Source organism: Cololabis saira, chromosome 7 (assembly GCF_033807715.1).
Source record: "Cololabis saira isolate AMF1-May2022 chromosome 7, fColSai1.1, whole genome shotgun sequence".
Classification (NCBI taxonomy): domain Eukaryota; kingdom Metazoa; phylum Chordata; class Actinopteri; order Beloniformes; family Belonidae; genus Cololabis; species Cololabis saira.
In genome coordinates, this window is record NC_084593.1 from 38,065,295 (window position 1) to 38,080,850 (window position 15,556).

Sequence of the window (15,556 nt, forward strand, 5' to 3'; positions counted from 1 at the left end):
GCCATGTTGCCTGGGATCCAATGGGAAATCTGCCCACTGCATGTCAATCAAAGTTAGTCGTGGCTACAGGCTCCTTCAGCTGATCCCTGCCAGAATAGCTGCAGAGCTGTCAGCAGACATTTACACAGAATATCCCATTTCACAAGTTGATTCTTTCTCTCATTGTTGTTGTTGATCTATTTTTGATATTTTTGGGGGAGGCGCTTTTTATAAGCCTATAACAGGTTTTTTAACCTCTCCTGCACTTACTATTCTTGATTTATTTCTGTTTTTGAAATTGTCTTTTCTTATGTGCAAATAAATAAATAAATAGATAATAAAAATAAAAAATAAAAACAAATAATTCAAACAGTTGAGACCAAAAAGGTTTTTTGAACCAGGCTCCAAACGTGTTTATTACTACTGCAAAGTTCAACATTTTAATATGGGTGTATGGATTAGTTCAACCTACTAACTGCTTAGTAAGGCTTTGTAGCATAATGGTGACTGATGAGGAAGTGATGACAGCCATTAGCTCAGCTGGCAGACAATCAAAAGTCCACTTATGCATAAATGTATTATTTTATATAATTTTTGCTGATATGGTACAAGAGAATTCAGTATGGTCGTCGTAGATTGGTGAAATCTGACTATTGAGACCAAAATCAAATTTTTAACCAGACTATAAATATATTGATTTCTGGTGCAAAGTTGGACATCTTAACTTAATGGAGATTGACTTGCTTGTAGTGCCAGCACCCCAATCTATAGCCGTCTAGCATCAGCATTATGTTGGAAATATGGTGGTGTTTTTAACTGTAAAACATCCACAGGAAGTGTGACACAATCATGCAAAGCTGCAGTTTCCAAAGGTGGCATGAATGTTGACAAAAATAAAACAAACTGCCTTATCCAGCATTTACAGAGCACAAGGTTATAACAAGAAAGAGAAAACGTTTATTTTTTCAAAGTATCTAAGACAATTTAATAAAAAGGAAAAGAGAAATGTACAGTTGTACTGAAGTTAACAAAAAGAACAACTGAAAAAGTGAAAAACAAGAATACTAAATCTTTGTATGAATTATACAAGTTGGCCACAATCTTCATTTTATTCCTGCCGTGGTCTTGAGAAGTGACTGCATTAAAATAGAATGACAGACAAATACGCTTTATTGTAAGTACTGTAGTTACTAAGCGGCATATGGATGATCCTTGAGGTTTTAATTTCTTGAAATGAGCATTTCCTTTCTCACATAGTTATTTACTGGACCAGCAGTAAACTACATATCCAGGGCCAATAGGAATCTGTTTTTGATTAAAACTTGTGATCAACAAGAAAAAGCCATGTGCAAATTAATAAAACATGTGGCACAATACTACTACCGTACTTTAAATCAATTAATCAAACAAACAGTGACATGGTGTGAAAAAGGGATTCTGGTACAATTTGTTCTTCCCTGCAATTTCCACCAACCAAAAACTCCAAATTGATTATTTTGAACTCATAGACTGAAAAACGTTATATTGATATGGTGAGATGTCTGCTCAGAGTCCAGAGGAACTAAAAGGCTATATTCACCAAATTAGCAACAACCTACTGGCAAGCAATGCAGACGTTTCCAATGGCTGTGAACATATTGAGTTTATCAACTACACTTGTCTTGAGACTTAAATATATTAAGCATTTTGTGTGCTACATGTGTTTTCAGGGGTCACTGACTTTTCTTGTTATTTTAGTGCCATTTCACCGCGAATATGAAAGCTGGGTGGCTGCACTTCCATCACAGTCTGGTTCGGATCAGCCACCAAACAGGCACAGACTGCAATGGACAATTAAGCCTGCAGAGACGATAATTGGGACTAATCTCCCATCTATCCAGGACCTGTACCTGTCCAGGACCAGGAAACGGGCAGGTAGCATCTCTGCAGACCCCTCACACCCAGGACACAGTCTGGTTGAACTCCTCCCCTCTGGACGGCACTATAGAGCTCTGTAGCCAAAACCTCCAGACACAGAGACAGTTTCTTCCCCCAAGCTGTTGCTCTTATCAACTCTCATCACTCATAGAGTCTGAGTAATCAACCACTAATTGTAATAATTATAATAATAACCACAATCATATGCTGTAACAATGCACCTTTCAATAACCATGACTATCTCATACTGATGCACCTTTCACTTAAAAAAAAAAAGTATATATGTTAAGAGTCATTTGTCTATAACTGTTTGCAATTATTTAAATCTGGGTTCAGTGTGGGAAACAACCAAAGGCAAATTCCCTGTCTGACATGTTCATACTTGGCCAATAAAGCTTATTCTTATTCTTATTATTTAAATCAGGGTTAAAAACATTACTGTTTACTGAAGCGTACTCTTGAATCAAATACTCACCTGCTGTACTCTACTGCCCTTACTTTTTAACAACTTGTGCTTTTTATTATTTTACATCTTTTATTATCATTTTATTTCATTTTATTAGTTATTTACTGTTTAATTGTGTCTTGCCGCTTTTAATATTGATGTAAAGCACTTTGAATTACCTTGTGTTGAATTGTGCTATACAAATAAACTTGTCTTGCCTTCTTATGTTGGAGATTTTCAGAAGATAGGCTACATTAAACCTTTTTTACAAATATACATTCATATGTTGTGTGTTTTCTTTCTTTATTGAATCCACAAAGGAGTTAAAACACACTGACTTTTCAGTTTTTTTTAAATAAATCTTTATTGAAAAGGATTACAATATACAGTATAAAGATCACAACGTATCACATCCAGGGTACTTATTTAATGGTGTTTAAGTGTTTCTTAATCAATACTATATCTACTAATGTTTTCCCCCTTTTGCTCTATTATTATTATTTATATTATTATTATTATTATTTTTTTAAATTTTATTTATTTATTTATTTATTTTTTTTATTATTCTAACCCATTTTTCTTATTCTTTCTAGGGGACAAGGGGATGGGAGGGAGAACAGGGAGAAAAAGTTTGCTTTGTTGTCTGTAACAGTGACTGATGTTTGTCTTGTTAGAAACTGCAAACAAAAATCTAATAAATACATTTAAAAAATAAAAAATAAAGATCACAACGTACAGTGAACAGTATACAGGTGGAACAGAGAACAGAAAAGCCAGGGGTACAGTGTGTTATATAAAAATGTTGTAGAGGGTGTAAATATTCACAGTCTTTTGATTAGAAAAAGTGATTTAAGTGATTTGAAATAAATTTCCATTTCCTTCTGAAACACAACAAAACAAGGTTTTTTGTCAACGAATTTACTTTCATTTTTTTTTGCCAAAATTAAAAATAGATTTATTAAAAAGTAAAATTTTTCTTCTCCTCTAGGACATTAGGAAGCAAAACACAAGATTTTCCCAAAGCAAAGAAAAATCTTTGGTGACATGATCAATAATAAATCTACCGAGGTCTGCCCAAAATGTTTTTGTGTAAGAAAAATGCCAAAACATATGTAAAACAGTTTCTGGATAAAGGTCACAAAATTAGCAGTTTGTATTAATGTTTTTTTTTTTATTATTATTATTTCTGCATACAGGACTGTCTCAGAAAATTAGAATATTGTGATTTTCTGTAATGCAATTACAAAAACAAAAATGTCATACATTCTGGATTCATTACAAATCAACTGAAATATTGCAAGCCTTTTATTATTTTAATATTGCTGATCATTGCTGATGGTTTACAGCTTAAAAAAACTCAAATATCCTATCTAAAAAAATTAAAATATTCTGGGAATCTTAATCTTAAACTGTAAACCATAATCAGCAATATTAAAATACACAATATTAAAAGGCTTGCAATATTTCAGTTGATTTGTAATGAATCCAGAATGTATGACATTTTTGTTTTTTTAATTGCATTACAGAAAATAAATAACTTTATCACAATATTCTCATTTTCTGAGACAGTCCTGAGTGGCCGTGACTTTTCACAGTTGTCTGTTTCTTTACGTTTTATCCATAGAGAATTTAGATACGCTCGATATGTTTCACAGGGCAGCCCGGTAAAACGACTCCCGAGGAGACTCCCTCGCACCGCCCACACGGACAACAAAAGTCAGCTCAAAACAAGCAGCCCCGCTGCGAGGGCGTGTCCGGAGCGGAGTTCAAACTGATTGGCTGAGGCGGCTGTCCGTCACGCGTTCAGCCCCGCGTCCCGCCCCGCGTCCCCGGCATGAAGAGGCGGCCGTGACGGCGGAACAGGGAAATGAAGCGGTCGGACAGGCTGGCCCGCCGGAGCACCGTCAGCCCGTCATCACAGCGTTCTATGGACTCCCCCCGCCGCGCTACTCGTCTCTCAGTACCGGCCGGAGCTCCGCGGGTCTAAAGCGACCACTCACACCTCTCATAGTGACGATCCACCGGGGTTTTGTGATTGTTTTAAAAGTGGAGCCGCCGGCGTCCTGCTAACTCTCCTGCCCGGGCTGCCAGCGCTGTTCGGCCGGACGTTATTCGGTGAGTTGTTGCTGGACTTCCCGAGGCCGGTGAGTCCCGTCCCCGTCGACGTCCAGCCGGACCTGTCATGTCTCTGCTGCCCCTTCACGTCCTGCTGCTAAAGCCTGGAGTTATGGTCCCGCGTTAAAGCCACGGCGTAGCCTACGGCGTAGGGTATGCGGCGACGCGCACCGTACGCCGTAGGCTCTGCGTCGCTGTGACGCAGAACCAAAAATCAGCCTTAACTAGGTCACCAGCTAGCCCCACTCTCCCCGCGGCTCCACCCGCTCACCCGGCTCAAACTTGTCTTTTTATTAGTTAATTGAGGTTAATGTTTGACCTAATGTACTGTAAACTCACTTCACCAGTGCTGTCTTCACTAATGAACTCCGTTTTTCTGAGTGGAAATGAGTTGACCTGAAAACTAAACTTATGCTGAAAAAGTTATCCGGTTTTCTGTTGAGATGTGTGAGTGCGTGTGTAGATATTTATACATATTTTAACACCAAATGTTACCTAAGTCACATAGATGTGCTGCAGGACGTCTTATGAAACAGCAGACCCCACGGACACAGATGTGTAACCCCCCACCCACCCATCCTGTCTAAAACATCCAGCCTGACAGACACAAAAACATGGACATGAAATTCATATTTGTTTAACTTTAACACTATATCTTTTTGCCTCTTTGTAGCTTTTTAAATCTATCAAGCCCCTTTTTTTTTACACTTATCTTTCCCCCGTTCTGGTTCATGTACATTTCTATGTGGTGGTGGTATGTTGAGTTTTGGTTGCTGTGCATCTGTGTATGTTTAGTATAAAAACAAGTCCCAGGGCACCACACAAAAGGCCTTTACACCAAGGCTTTCTTCAAGATTCTGTATTTGTCATTGAGCCAGTGTCCCGGCACAACTGAAGTTTATTCCAGCACAGCCCGTACACATTATTTGTCATTGAGTATTCAGGCACATTCAAATCTGATTAGTGGTGACATTCTCCCAATCATATCTATAAGCCAGAAAAAGAACGTTGCACAAGTTTTTGTTACAAGCTTGATGTTTTTTTGTTGTTTTGTATATATTCCCATCAGTTTGACAGCACAGAGTCACCATACAAGCAAACATAATGATCCAAAATAACATGTGACAAAGAGAATCTCTTTATTTCCCAGCACCAAACAACAACCTAATGTATGTCTAATAGATAAAAATGCATGTTTTTGTTTTATAATGTGTGCTTCCATTATTGTCAGCAAATTGAACCACTAAAATCCTGAAATATATCTGGAAACAGTTTGGATATGGCACTTTTTAAATATATATTATCTTTTTAATTTTATTTCAAACCATTTGGTGAAATTCCTTGCTATTGATGCGAGATAGAATTCAGTCAGTATTTACTTTTTACTACTCTGAAGATGCTTAGTGATTTTTGTGTAAGCTCTCATAGCAAATATCCTAGATGGAAAGATTAATAAAACGCATTGGACTCATTGTCCAAGCTTTCTGTGTGTGATTTATTATTATTATTATTATTATTATTATTATTATTATTATGATTACGATGACTAATTAAAAAAAAAAAAGAAGACAAGCAAAAAACACAGTTTAAGTCGATTGTACATGAATTGTAACAACCTTACGTGTATTTGTTCTGCGGTTACTTTACGTTTTTATGTCTTTATGTCTGTTTATGTCTTTATGTCTTCTTAGTTTGATCCATGTATTTTTGTTATGTCATGTTTTTGAGACTTTTGTTAATTATATTTCCAAAATACCCTGGAACTCCTGGTTCAGGGCGAGTAGACGTATTAAACAATCTGCCAGTGACTGTAACTGCTCAGGTGACAGCTTTTACAGCTATTTCCTGATTCAGCTAGGTACTGGTAAGCTGAACTGTTGTAGTTGCAAATAATATTTTACTTTACTTTTTTACAACAGTGTTGTATTTTTTTATTTTTATAGTGATTTTGGCTTGGATTGCCTGTCTTCAGTCATGCCTTTTCCTTTTGGAAAGTCTCAGAAGAGTCCAGCTGAAATAGTGAGGAGTTTGAAGGAGAATGTTGCATGCATGGAAAAGCTGGATGTTGGAGACAGTAAAAAATGTGAAAAGGTTAGAAACTGTTTTCCTTTGTTGCTTGAAAAAAAAAAGAGGTAATTTTGCATTTTCAATTTGCATGGCGTCAGCTCATCACTCTCGTTGACTATTGTGTGCTACCAAGGTTGCGGAGGAGGCGTCCAAAAATCTTGCTTCACTGAAGGAAGTGCTTTGTGGAACAGGTGATAAGGAGCCTCAAACTGAAGCTGTGGCTCAGCTTGCACAGGAACTGTACAACACCAACCTTCTTATTTCCCTCATTGCAAACCTGCAGAAGATAGATTTTGAGGTAAGGAAAATATATGTATTTATTGACTTTTAAGAGTGCAGAAAATATTGATCTCTTTGTACAGACATCAAATGATCAGTGGAAACATGTATGCATGCGGAGCGACTGTGCCTGGAGCAGAAGTATCTTTGCTGATCAGCTGCTCATCCCTCTGGTTTGTTGTTGTTTGACAGGGGAAGAAGGATGTGGTCCATTTGTTCAGCAACATTGTTAGACGTCAGATCGGCACCCGCACACCGACGGTAGAATACATTTCTACACACCCTGAGATCCTCTTCATGCTTCTGAAAGGGCAAGTTTGTCTTTTCCATCTACAACAATACTGTGTCTGACATTTTGTAGTTAGATATGGAGTACGGGTGCTTTGTTTGCACCTGTTTTTATAAGTGGTAAGATAAACGGTAATACTAATTTAACTAAATCACGTGTTTGACAAAGGAAACAAACCAAAATGCCATCCTATGAGGGTAGGGGGTGACTGGTCATTTTATTTCATTTACTTTTATTATAGAATGCTGTTGTGTATAAAATGCTTTTACATCTTTCTATTTTAAGGGTATTTATGTTAACTTGGTGCAGGAAGCGTTAATATTGCAGCTTTATTGCCTTATTTCTATACATATCTGCTATCCCCTGTTAATATATTGATTATGCCTCCAACTTCCCGCTGTTGGCAAATGTCTTTCTTTTCGGATAAATGCAAACTTTATTGGAGCAATTACATACACTAATATTGGGAGTTTCTCATTCAGTTTTATTGAATGTGTACATATAATTGCATCAGAATGAAACAGAAAATACAAAGGAATAAGCAAGTAGCTCGGTTTACCTGTGTGTCATCGGTTTTGTGAAATTTCTTTGTTAAAACACGTTTGAACCACAATGCAGGAACTCTTTACACTTGTACATATTCCCTTTATCTTAATAGGAATAATTGCTGAATACGGCTGTAAAATTTTCCCTTGCATGGGTTCAAAACCTGGTTCAGTAGCTTGTTAATCCAACTTGCTGGCACAAAGTACAGTTTTTCTCCAAATTCCACTGTAAAAACAGAACATTTTTAATGCACTTCGGGGAAATTGAGGGGGAGAGAACAACAGAACGCAGAGCTCTGCCCTGTTATGTCCACGGATCCAGATTTTATTTTGAGGTGTTGAAAGAAGACGTTGATAATTAAAAGCGAAGGCCTCTTGCCTCTCATGAAGGCCTGGTATTATACGTTGTTGAAGTAAAGGAAGACTTGAGCTTTTATCTGATGAAACTTTTGAAAAATTAGTCATCAAAACTGTCTGTGTGTCTATGTGAAATGGCATTCTTCATGCTGTATGTTTCTGACATGTTCTGATGTGTCTCAAACACTCCCAGAGAAACAGGCAAGAACTTGCTGCCGTCACCTGTGGGTTGATAGATGAACAGATAGTAGAAAGCTGGTTTTACGGCCGCGTTGCTAACCCGGAGAGGAACAGTGTGTTTTTGCCTGCGCTGCATTGGGGCCACTTTCGGTAGATCAAATGTTGTCACCCAGTTGTGTGCTGTGATGGATTTGTTCTGCTGTGTTTTTGAGCCTAAACTCCAAAATGGTACATCAACAAAGGACCTTTCACTTTGATTTCCAGAGGCAAACTTCAAAGCCTGACATTTAAAGCTAATATGCTCGATTATTCTGACATGTTTATACTCACCAGGAGTTTGAGGTAAACTGTGCTTTGACCTGCAACCTGTGTTGTGTGTGAGTGGGGAGATAAGATTCATAAATATGACATTTATCGCTTCATTAAATACACATTTAAAGTATTTTTTGACAGTGGTTAAAACAACTGATTATTGTCTGTTATATTTATATATTGTGTGTGTAATTTTGGTCTTTCAGATATGAAAATGCAGAGGTGGCTCTGAACTGTGGCATGATGCTAAGGGAGTGCCTGCGCCACGACCCTTTGGCCAGGACGGTGCTCTACTCTGAAGACTTCTTCTGCTTCTTCCGATACGTGGACCTCTCAACCTTCGACATCGCCTCGGACGCCTTTGCCTCGTTCAAGGTGGACTGTTTTCTGTTTACGCCACAGCCCTCGCACACAGACAGTCCTCAAGCTAATTTCTCTCTTATATTCCTTTTAAGGATCTCCTGACAAGACACAAGATTATGTGTGCAGATTTCCTGGAGAACAACTACGACAGGGTGAGTATTTTTGATTTATTTTTGTATTTTAAAGACTGATTATTTTGTGCTTATGCTTTTGAAATGTCCTTCAGGTTTTTACAGAATATGAGAAGCTCCTGCATTCTGACAACTACGTCACCAAACGGCAGTCTCTGAAGGTATTCTTACTTTGTTAGTAAAAATCGCTCTCAAACTTTTATTTGAACTAAAGATTCAAATTGTATCTTGCTTTTGTTCTTTCAGCATTGGTTTGATTTTATTTTGTGTATTTTTTTAGCTTCTTGGTGAACTTCTCTTGGATAGACACAACTTCAGTGTCATGACAAAGTACATCAGCCGAGCTGAGAACCTGAAACTGATGATGAACTTGCTAAGAGATAACAGCCGAAACATCCAGTTTGAAGCATTCCATGTCTTCAAGGTATGATTATGAATTATGCCTTTTTTATAATTTATTTTTTTCATTTAAAATATTAAATTGTGCTTTTTCTTTGGGGGGGGGGGGGGGATAAATCAAAACACATAACCTCTGCTTCCTTAAATTACATTACATTGACATTCTATATGATGTAGTCTCCTGGTTTTATCAGATATTTTTCTGTTTTCAAAGGTATTTGTTGCAAACCCCAACAAGACTCAGCCCGTGCTGGACATACTGCTGAAGAACCAGACCAAGCTTGTGGAGTTCCTGAGCCACTTCCAGACAGACCGATCTGAAGACGAGCAGTTCTGTGACGAGAAAAACTATCTGATTAAGCAGATCCGGGACCTGAAGAGACCCACGGCGTCCGAGGAAGCTTGAGGCTGCAGGAGCGGCCGGTTGTCACATGGTAGATTATAGAGGTGTTTATTGAAGCTGCAGATGAATGAGTCTTTAAAAACACACACAAACACACACTATTTCATAATCTTCTTTCCTTTACTTTCTGGTTTAGTGTGGATCTCGAGGAGATGCATCCATCAACCTGAACGGGCCAAGAACTGCCATTTAATCCACAGCGCTTGTTGTTTAGTGTTAATGAAATTCCTTTACCGAGTTCTTATAACGTTGGACCTTAAACTGTCACTCCCCCACATACACGGATGCTGGCAGAGACCATAGAATGAGAGAAATGTCTCCCCATTCACACCTAACACAAGCTCTGAGATGTTCTTGAGAAGCCTTTTCTATATTTTACTTTGACTCTTTTTTTCTTGTTTTTGGAGATTGAAATGCAGAGAAGTAAATATATTATTTTTCCAATGTATCTTCTTGGGAAACTGCTTACACTTCCTAAATGCTTAGGTTTGGTTTATTGGGCTTATTGTACGTTTTTGTGTATATACGTCTGTCTGTGTGCGTGTACAGGGACATGCATGCGCTTTAAGAAATACGGCTTTGGCAGCGTGACATCGGGATCATATTGGCCAGGTCAGCACATAGTAGTCATTTTATTGCTTTTTTTCCCCCCCCTGTGTGTGTGCAGCCGTCAGAAATGACCCATGCACTGACTGTGCTGTACTTGCCAATTCATTAGTTGTCTAATCATATTCCACTGAGGAATCGATGAGTTGAGTTGGGATTCAGTTTTTAGGCTGTGTTCAGTGACGCTTGCACGACTGAAATGGAAACACGGCATCAGATAGTGCTGCAGGGTCCGGGCCGACCGTTCAGGGTTAACATGAACAACCAGCTAATTGATCTGTGAGCGCTCCATCTTCACACGCCGAGTTCATACGGCAGCGCTTCAACCAAACATGAGCGTTGCGTAACACGGCAAGCAGAATCCCTGTCTGCACACTGATGTTGCTCGCAAGGATTCATCGCAAGAGCTGCATGTCTAATACGTTTGTAGCAAAGCATAGTGTGTTATTTAAACATCCTGGAGAAACTTAAAACTGAGCTTAATTAGGGTCGTCTGCTTTCCTTGATCATTTCAACAATCTTTTTTTCTCATTTGCAATACATTGAGGACCTGCTGCACAAAAAAATGCGTAAAGATGTTTTTTTGTTTTTTAATTATTTCCTTAAATTACAATAATTTGACCTGTGATGCATCAGAATGTAGCAGATATCACAATATTGTCCCAGACTAGAGGAACCATCAGATGGTGCGTCATCTTTTAAGGCATACTTTAACAAAAAACAACAAATGAATAAATTGGCCTTTTTGTTTTTGTGTGTAATCTTGGGTGCAGAAAAAGAGGGGAAAGGGTGGGCAGTATTTACATGTAGTGAAATGTAAGGTTTATTTTAGATAAGTGCTGAGTTTATTTCTCACAAGCATCACTGTTTGTGTTAAAATTAGTTTTTTTTTTTTTCCTGTTTTTAACCCTCTACCATTGTCATCAAAATGGCTGAAATTCAAGATTTTAGGATGTCTGTGTGGAAATACCTCATGGGTCTCGACTGCAGATGCTGTGTGCTTACTTTCCTAGACGAGATATTTTATTTGGTATTTTTTTGTCTGTATGATGTGTATGTTCAGACTTGAACGGGGACTGCAGCTTTATTTTCACAATGGAAAACCAGAATTTTAGACAAATATTTCATTGTGTGGTGCGACATACGTGCTAATTCATAGTGAATTGCAGTGTGGTACCTCTTAATAAACGTTGCCTTATTTAAAGACATCGAATGAATAGTAATAATCTTGGTGAATGAATTCAAGGCCTCTTGATTGGTTTTTAAAACCAATGTGAATATTTTGACTTAGTGTGGGCATCAAAATGTATGCGTTCCCCACACACCTATCCTGTACAAAGATCTAAGACCCCACTAAACATCTGTGATAAGTATAATTACCTCTACCTCTAGGTGACGCTTTGTTTAGTCTTGTATCTGCAGAACTGTTTGGGCAGGAACAAAGATGATTTTTTTTTTTTTTTTTTTTTTTCTTCCTCCAATTCTTCTCAATTCCTCAATCAAACCCATCAACATGCAGAATCCACTTCAAATGTATTCACTAGTCAAACTTGTGGGAGCGGCACTACTATAGCCTTTAGCTTATATAGTCAGTGAATAGGCTAGCTTTTACAAATGAACAGCAAATCAAGTTCATGATGTTCATCACTTTCACGGGCTGCTTCATTACGGCCTGCAGGAAGAAAGACCACATTTAAGGCTAATTGGCCTGTAGAGAGGTTTTGCTCATATACTGAGTTAAAGGTATAAGTGAAATTACAATTACAACTTTATAGAGCGGGTGAGAAGGCAAACTCTTCCAAGTCTTCCTCAAGTTGTCACAAAATTCGTTTTGTATCATCCATAGACCGCATTTACTGAAAGAGGAAAAAAGATGTGATTTGTCTGCTTCAAAGATTGAGCCAGTGATTATTACAGACGTGGCCCCTTAAGGCGGTAAATATGTTACTGATTTACAAGTTAAAATTGCAAGAAAGTCAAGTCGGATGATCACCCTTGAAATTCTGGCGACACTTTCTCCCCAGGGGTGTTATTGAAACTGTTTTAATGGTGGGTACATGTACAGGCTGGTCCAGTATTGGGTATTTAAAAGTGAACAAAAACGTAAAAAATTAAGGAACGCAGCTGTGAATGTGGTACTTAAAAAATAGACAGAGGCTCAACTTTCACTGTCATGTCATCAGGCGATGAAAAGAGGTTTGTGAAGATGTTTTTGAGATTCTCAAAACATCCTGAAACTTAGCTAAATTTCATAATTTTGTAACAAATACAGCACAGTTTGAAACAGTTTTTTAAATGAAACTTGATGACGCATTGAGCAAAAAGTCTATATATATGTGTGTCTATGTAACAGTAAAATTACTATAATAACGTTATTTAACATATGTCTAGAAAACATCTGTGTTTTTATGAGTGAATATGTAGTTTCTAAGAACTTTGTGGAAATTTGAATCCGAGACTTTGGAGTGAGGCGCTGTGGCGGTTATTCCACCAGGGGGCGCTGTGGCAGCGGCTCTGCAGACCGGGCCAGGCTTCACTTGCAAACACGGCTGATAATGAGCGTAACAATCACTGGCAACATTATGCAGACATCTTTTTCGTGCTTTACTCCAGTGCCTTCTCTTTCCACACTGGGTATTTTATTCACCATTGGAGTGGTTTATGTATATATAACGTTATAACTGTATAAAAGATCATTGAAGTGTGAAGCATTAATGAAAATAAAGAGTTAAGGCAATTTTTTTGTGTTTTGTGGATCTGTGATACTTCATGGTTTGAGAGAAAACATTCAAATGGTTCACAAACATAAGATTTATTATCTATCCATCCATCCGGCTGCGTCCTAGGTCATGGAAAGAATACGGTGATTGTAAGGAGTTGGATCATTTGCACTTTCATCTATTTTGAAGTCTTTTTTTCAGTCCAGCAGAGACTGTAATGTTGGTGTCATTATTACATGTTGCTGAGCAAGTGATTTGAAATACATTTTAGAGCTTTTAAAGCAAAAATGGGTTCCTGATGGAGCTGATAGCCACTGTGAGAATGTTAAAAACGTACAAAAGTCTAAAGTAGGAAGCATTACAGGCTATTTTCTCCTACCGAGTGCAGTCAGCAGAAAGTAGTTGAGACTGTCTGGATGTTTTTTCATGTTATGATGAGGTTGATAAGTACTTAAGATGTCTGTTTAAATTCTACAATTAAAAGTAGAAGCTAATAAGATGTTTTTGACTATTTAATTGGGTCACATGAACAGAGTTTAGTTGGAAACAGCACGGCAGATGAATTGTGGATCAGAACCGACATGAATACAGACGTTACATGGAGACCAGATTTAATGTGATCCAAAAGGTGCACAGGACAGTCGTTATGTTAGTTATTTCACATTACAGTTGTGTCATGTCTGTGCATTTTGTTAGATTATTGTATTACTTTTTCTGTGTCTATCAATATGAACTGTTTAAAATGGCCCACTAGTTTGAGTTAAAAAGAAGCAGTGATTTATTTTGTTGCTTCCACAGGAGTGAGGAAGGGAAACGAGAGATGTAAAGGAAATAAAGCCTCAGTAGAATTTCATCAGACCTACGCAGCTGCACCGGTTGACTGGTAGAAAAGGCTCTTTTAACAATGACTGTACAATCATCAGAATGTTTAAATGTGAACTTTATAGCCAATAAAACTCTTAAAATGATCACTAACTCAACCTTTAATGTCGACTTCCACCCGAAGCGTCCATCTAACGTTGATTAGAGGCCCAGACTTGTGTTAGTACTTAGGATGGGGAACTTACTCAGGAGCTACTGAGTAAATACAAACCTTATAGCCTTTAAAGGGGACCTATTATGAAAAACGTGTTTTCTCTTGCTTTAACATATATAAAGTGGTCTCCCCTCAGCCTGCCAACTCAGAGAAGGAGGAAAGTAACCAAATTCTGCAGTGTCTGTACAGCCGCCTGGATGAGCCGTCCAGTGTGATGTGGATCTACGAGCCGTTCAGATTCTGCTCCCGTCGTTACGTAACGATGGAGCGATTTACATCGGTTGGCCTCCGATTTTTGAAACCATGCCCACAACTAACTCCACCGGTGTTCTGCCAATCCTTGCTACCTGCCGAGAAACGCTACTTTGTGGTTCTGCGCATGCGCACAGTGGATTTTCAAAGTTTGATTGCCACGTCCATCATTTCTTGCACAATGTAAAGTTGATAATATGGAATGTTGAGTATTTGATCCTTTAAAATATATTACCCATGACATGAATTGCATTACACTTTGTGAACATTATATGATAAAGAGAAAAAAAACAACAATTCTATGGCTTTATTTGATATTCATTCAGTCATTGGCCTTTATTTTGCCAGGCAGGTCATTAAGAACACATTCTTATTTACACAGACTGCGTTTACTCGCACTCAATAACCCTTTTAAAACCCGAATATTGGTAATAACCCGAATTTTCACGGCCATGTAAACACCAATAACCCCTTTGAATAACCCGAATTTGCTCACATTCCGGTTTTTAAAAACCTGAATATGACCCCTGGGTTACTCCTTTTAAAACCCGAACATTTTGGCATTTGTAGACGGTAGAAAGTACCGGGATAGCCAGATTTACAAGAAGGTGAGCAAAAAGTTTCACGAAGCAGCATTTGTTTTGAATTTGGATACAGGAAGAAGAAGCGGAAATGATGGTAATTGCGTCATGATGTTCTCCGCGCGTCGCTGGTTTGATCGAGATATCCCAAATGATTAATTACCATGTAAACGGAATATTCCGAATGTCTCAGTAACCGGAATATTAGCAATAACCCAAATTTTGACTGCACGTAAACGTAGTCAATGACGGCCTGGCAAGAGACAAGGACCACTTGGGGAAAAAGGAAGTGGGTTAGGAAGTAAAACATAGTAAAATTGTAGCTCTACAAAAGGTAGAAAACCATTAGGTAGCATTTTTTGGCAAAGCAGCAGAAATTGGCAGAACACCAGCCGGAGCTTCCACCATTTTTACGTAGCGGTGTAGCCTCCATTCAGGCAGCCAATCAGCACAGAGCCTCATCATCATAGCCCCGCCCACTCAGAATCCCTTATAGATAATGAGGTTAGAGAATGGGATGATAAAGACATGGTTTAGAGGCTGAATTTCTAATTTATTTAGCAAAAACAATCAAAAGCTT

General features: G+C 38.2%; 1 protein-coding gene across 3 annotated transcripts; it reads left to right on the forward strand.

Moving 5' to 3' along the window:
* The first annotated feature begins 4,168 nt into the window (after nt 1-4,168).
* Nucleotides 4,169-13,118, forward strand: cab39l1 (calcium binding protein 39, like 1). Of its 3 annotated transcripts, none has more exons than XM_061725839.1 (10): nt 4,169-4,485; nt 6,400-6,547; nt 6,657-6,821; nt 6,995-7,113; nt 8,692-8,860; nt 8,941-9,000; nt 9,075-9,140; nt 9,260-9,403; nt 9,593-9,812; nt 9,918-13,118. In XM_061725839.1, exons 2-9 carry the CDS (start codon nt 6,431-6,433, stop codon nt 9,782-9,784), a joined length of 1,032 nt encoding a protein of 343 aa, XP_061581823.1. In that variant the 5' UTR covers nt 4,169-4,485; nt 6,400-6,430; the 3' UTR covers nt 9,785-9,812; nt 9,918-13,118. The 3 variants fall into 3 exon arrangements, with proteins under 3 accessions (XP_061581823.1, XP_061581821.1, XP_061581822.1); XM_061725837.1 differs by having other exon boundaries at nt 4,170-4,485; nt 9,593-9,825; XM_061725838.1 differs by having other exon boundaries at nt 4,170-4,456; nt 9,593-9,825.
* The last annotated feature ends 2,438 nt before the right edge of the window (nt 13,119-15,556 follow it).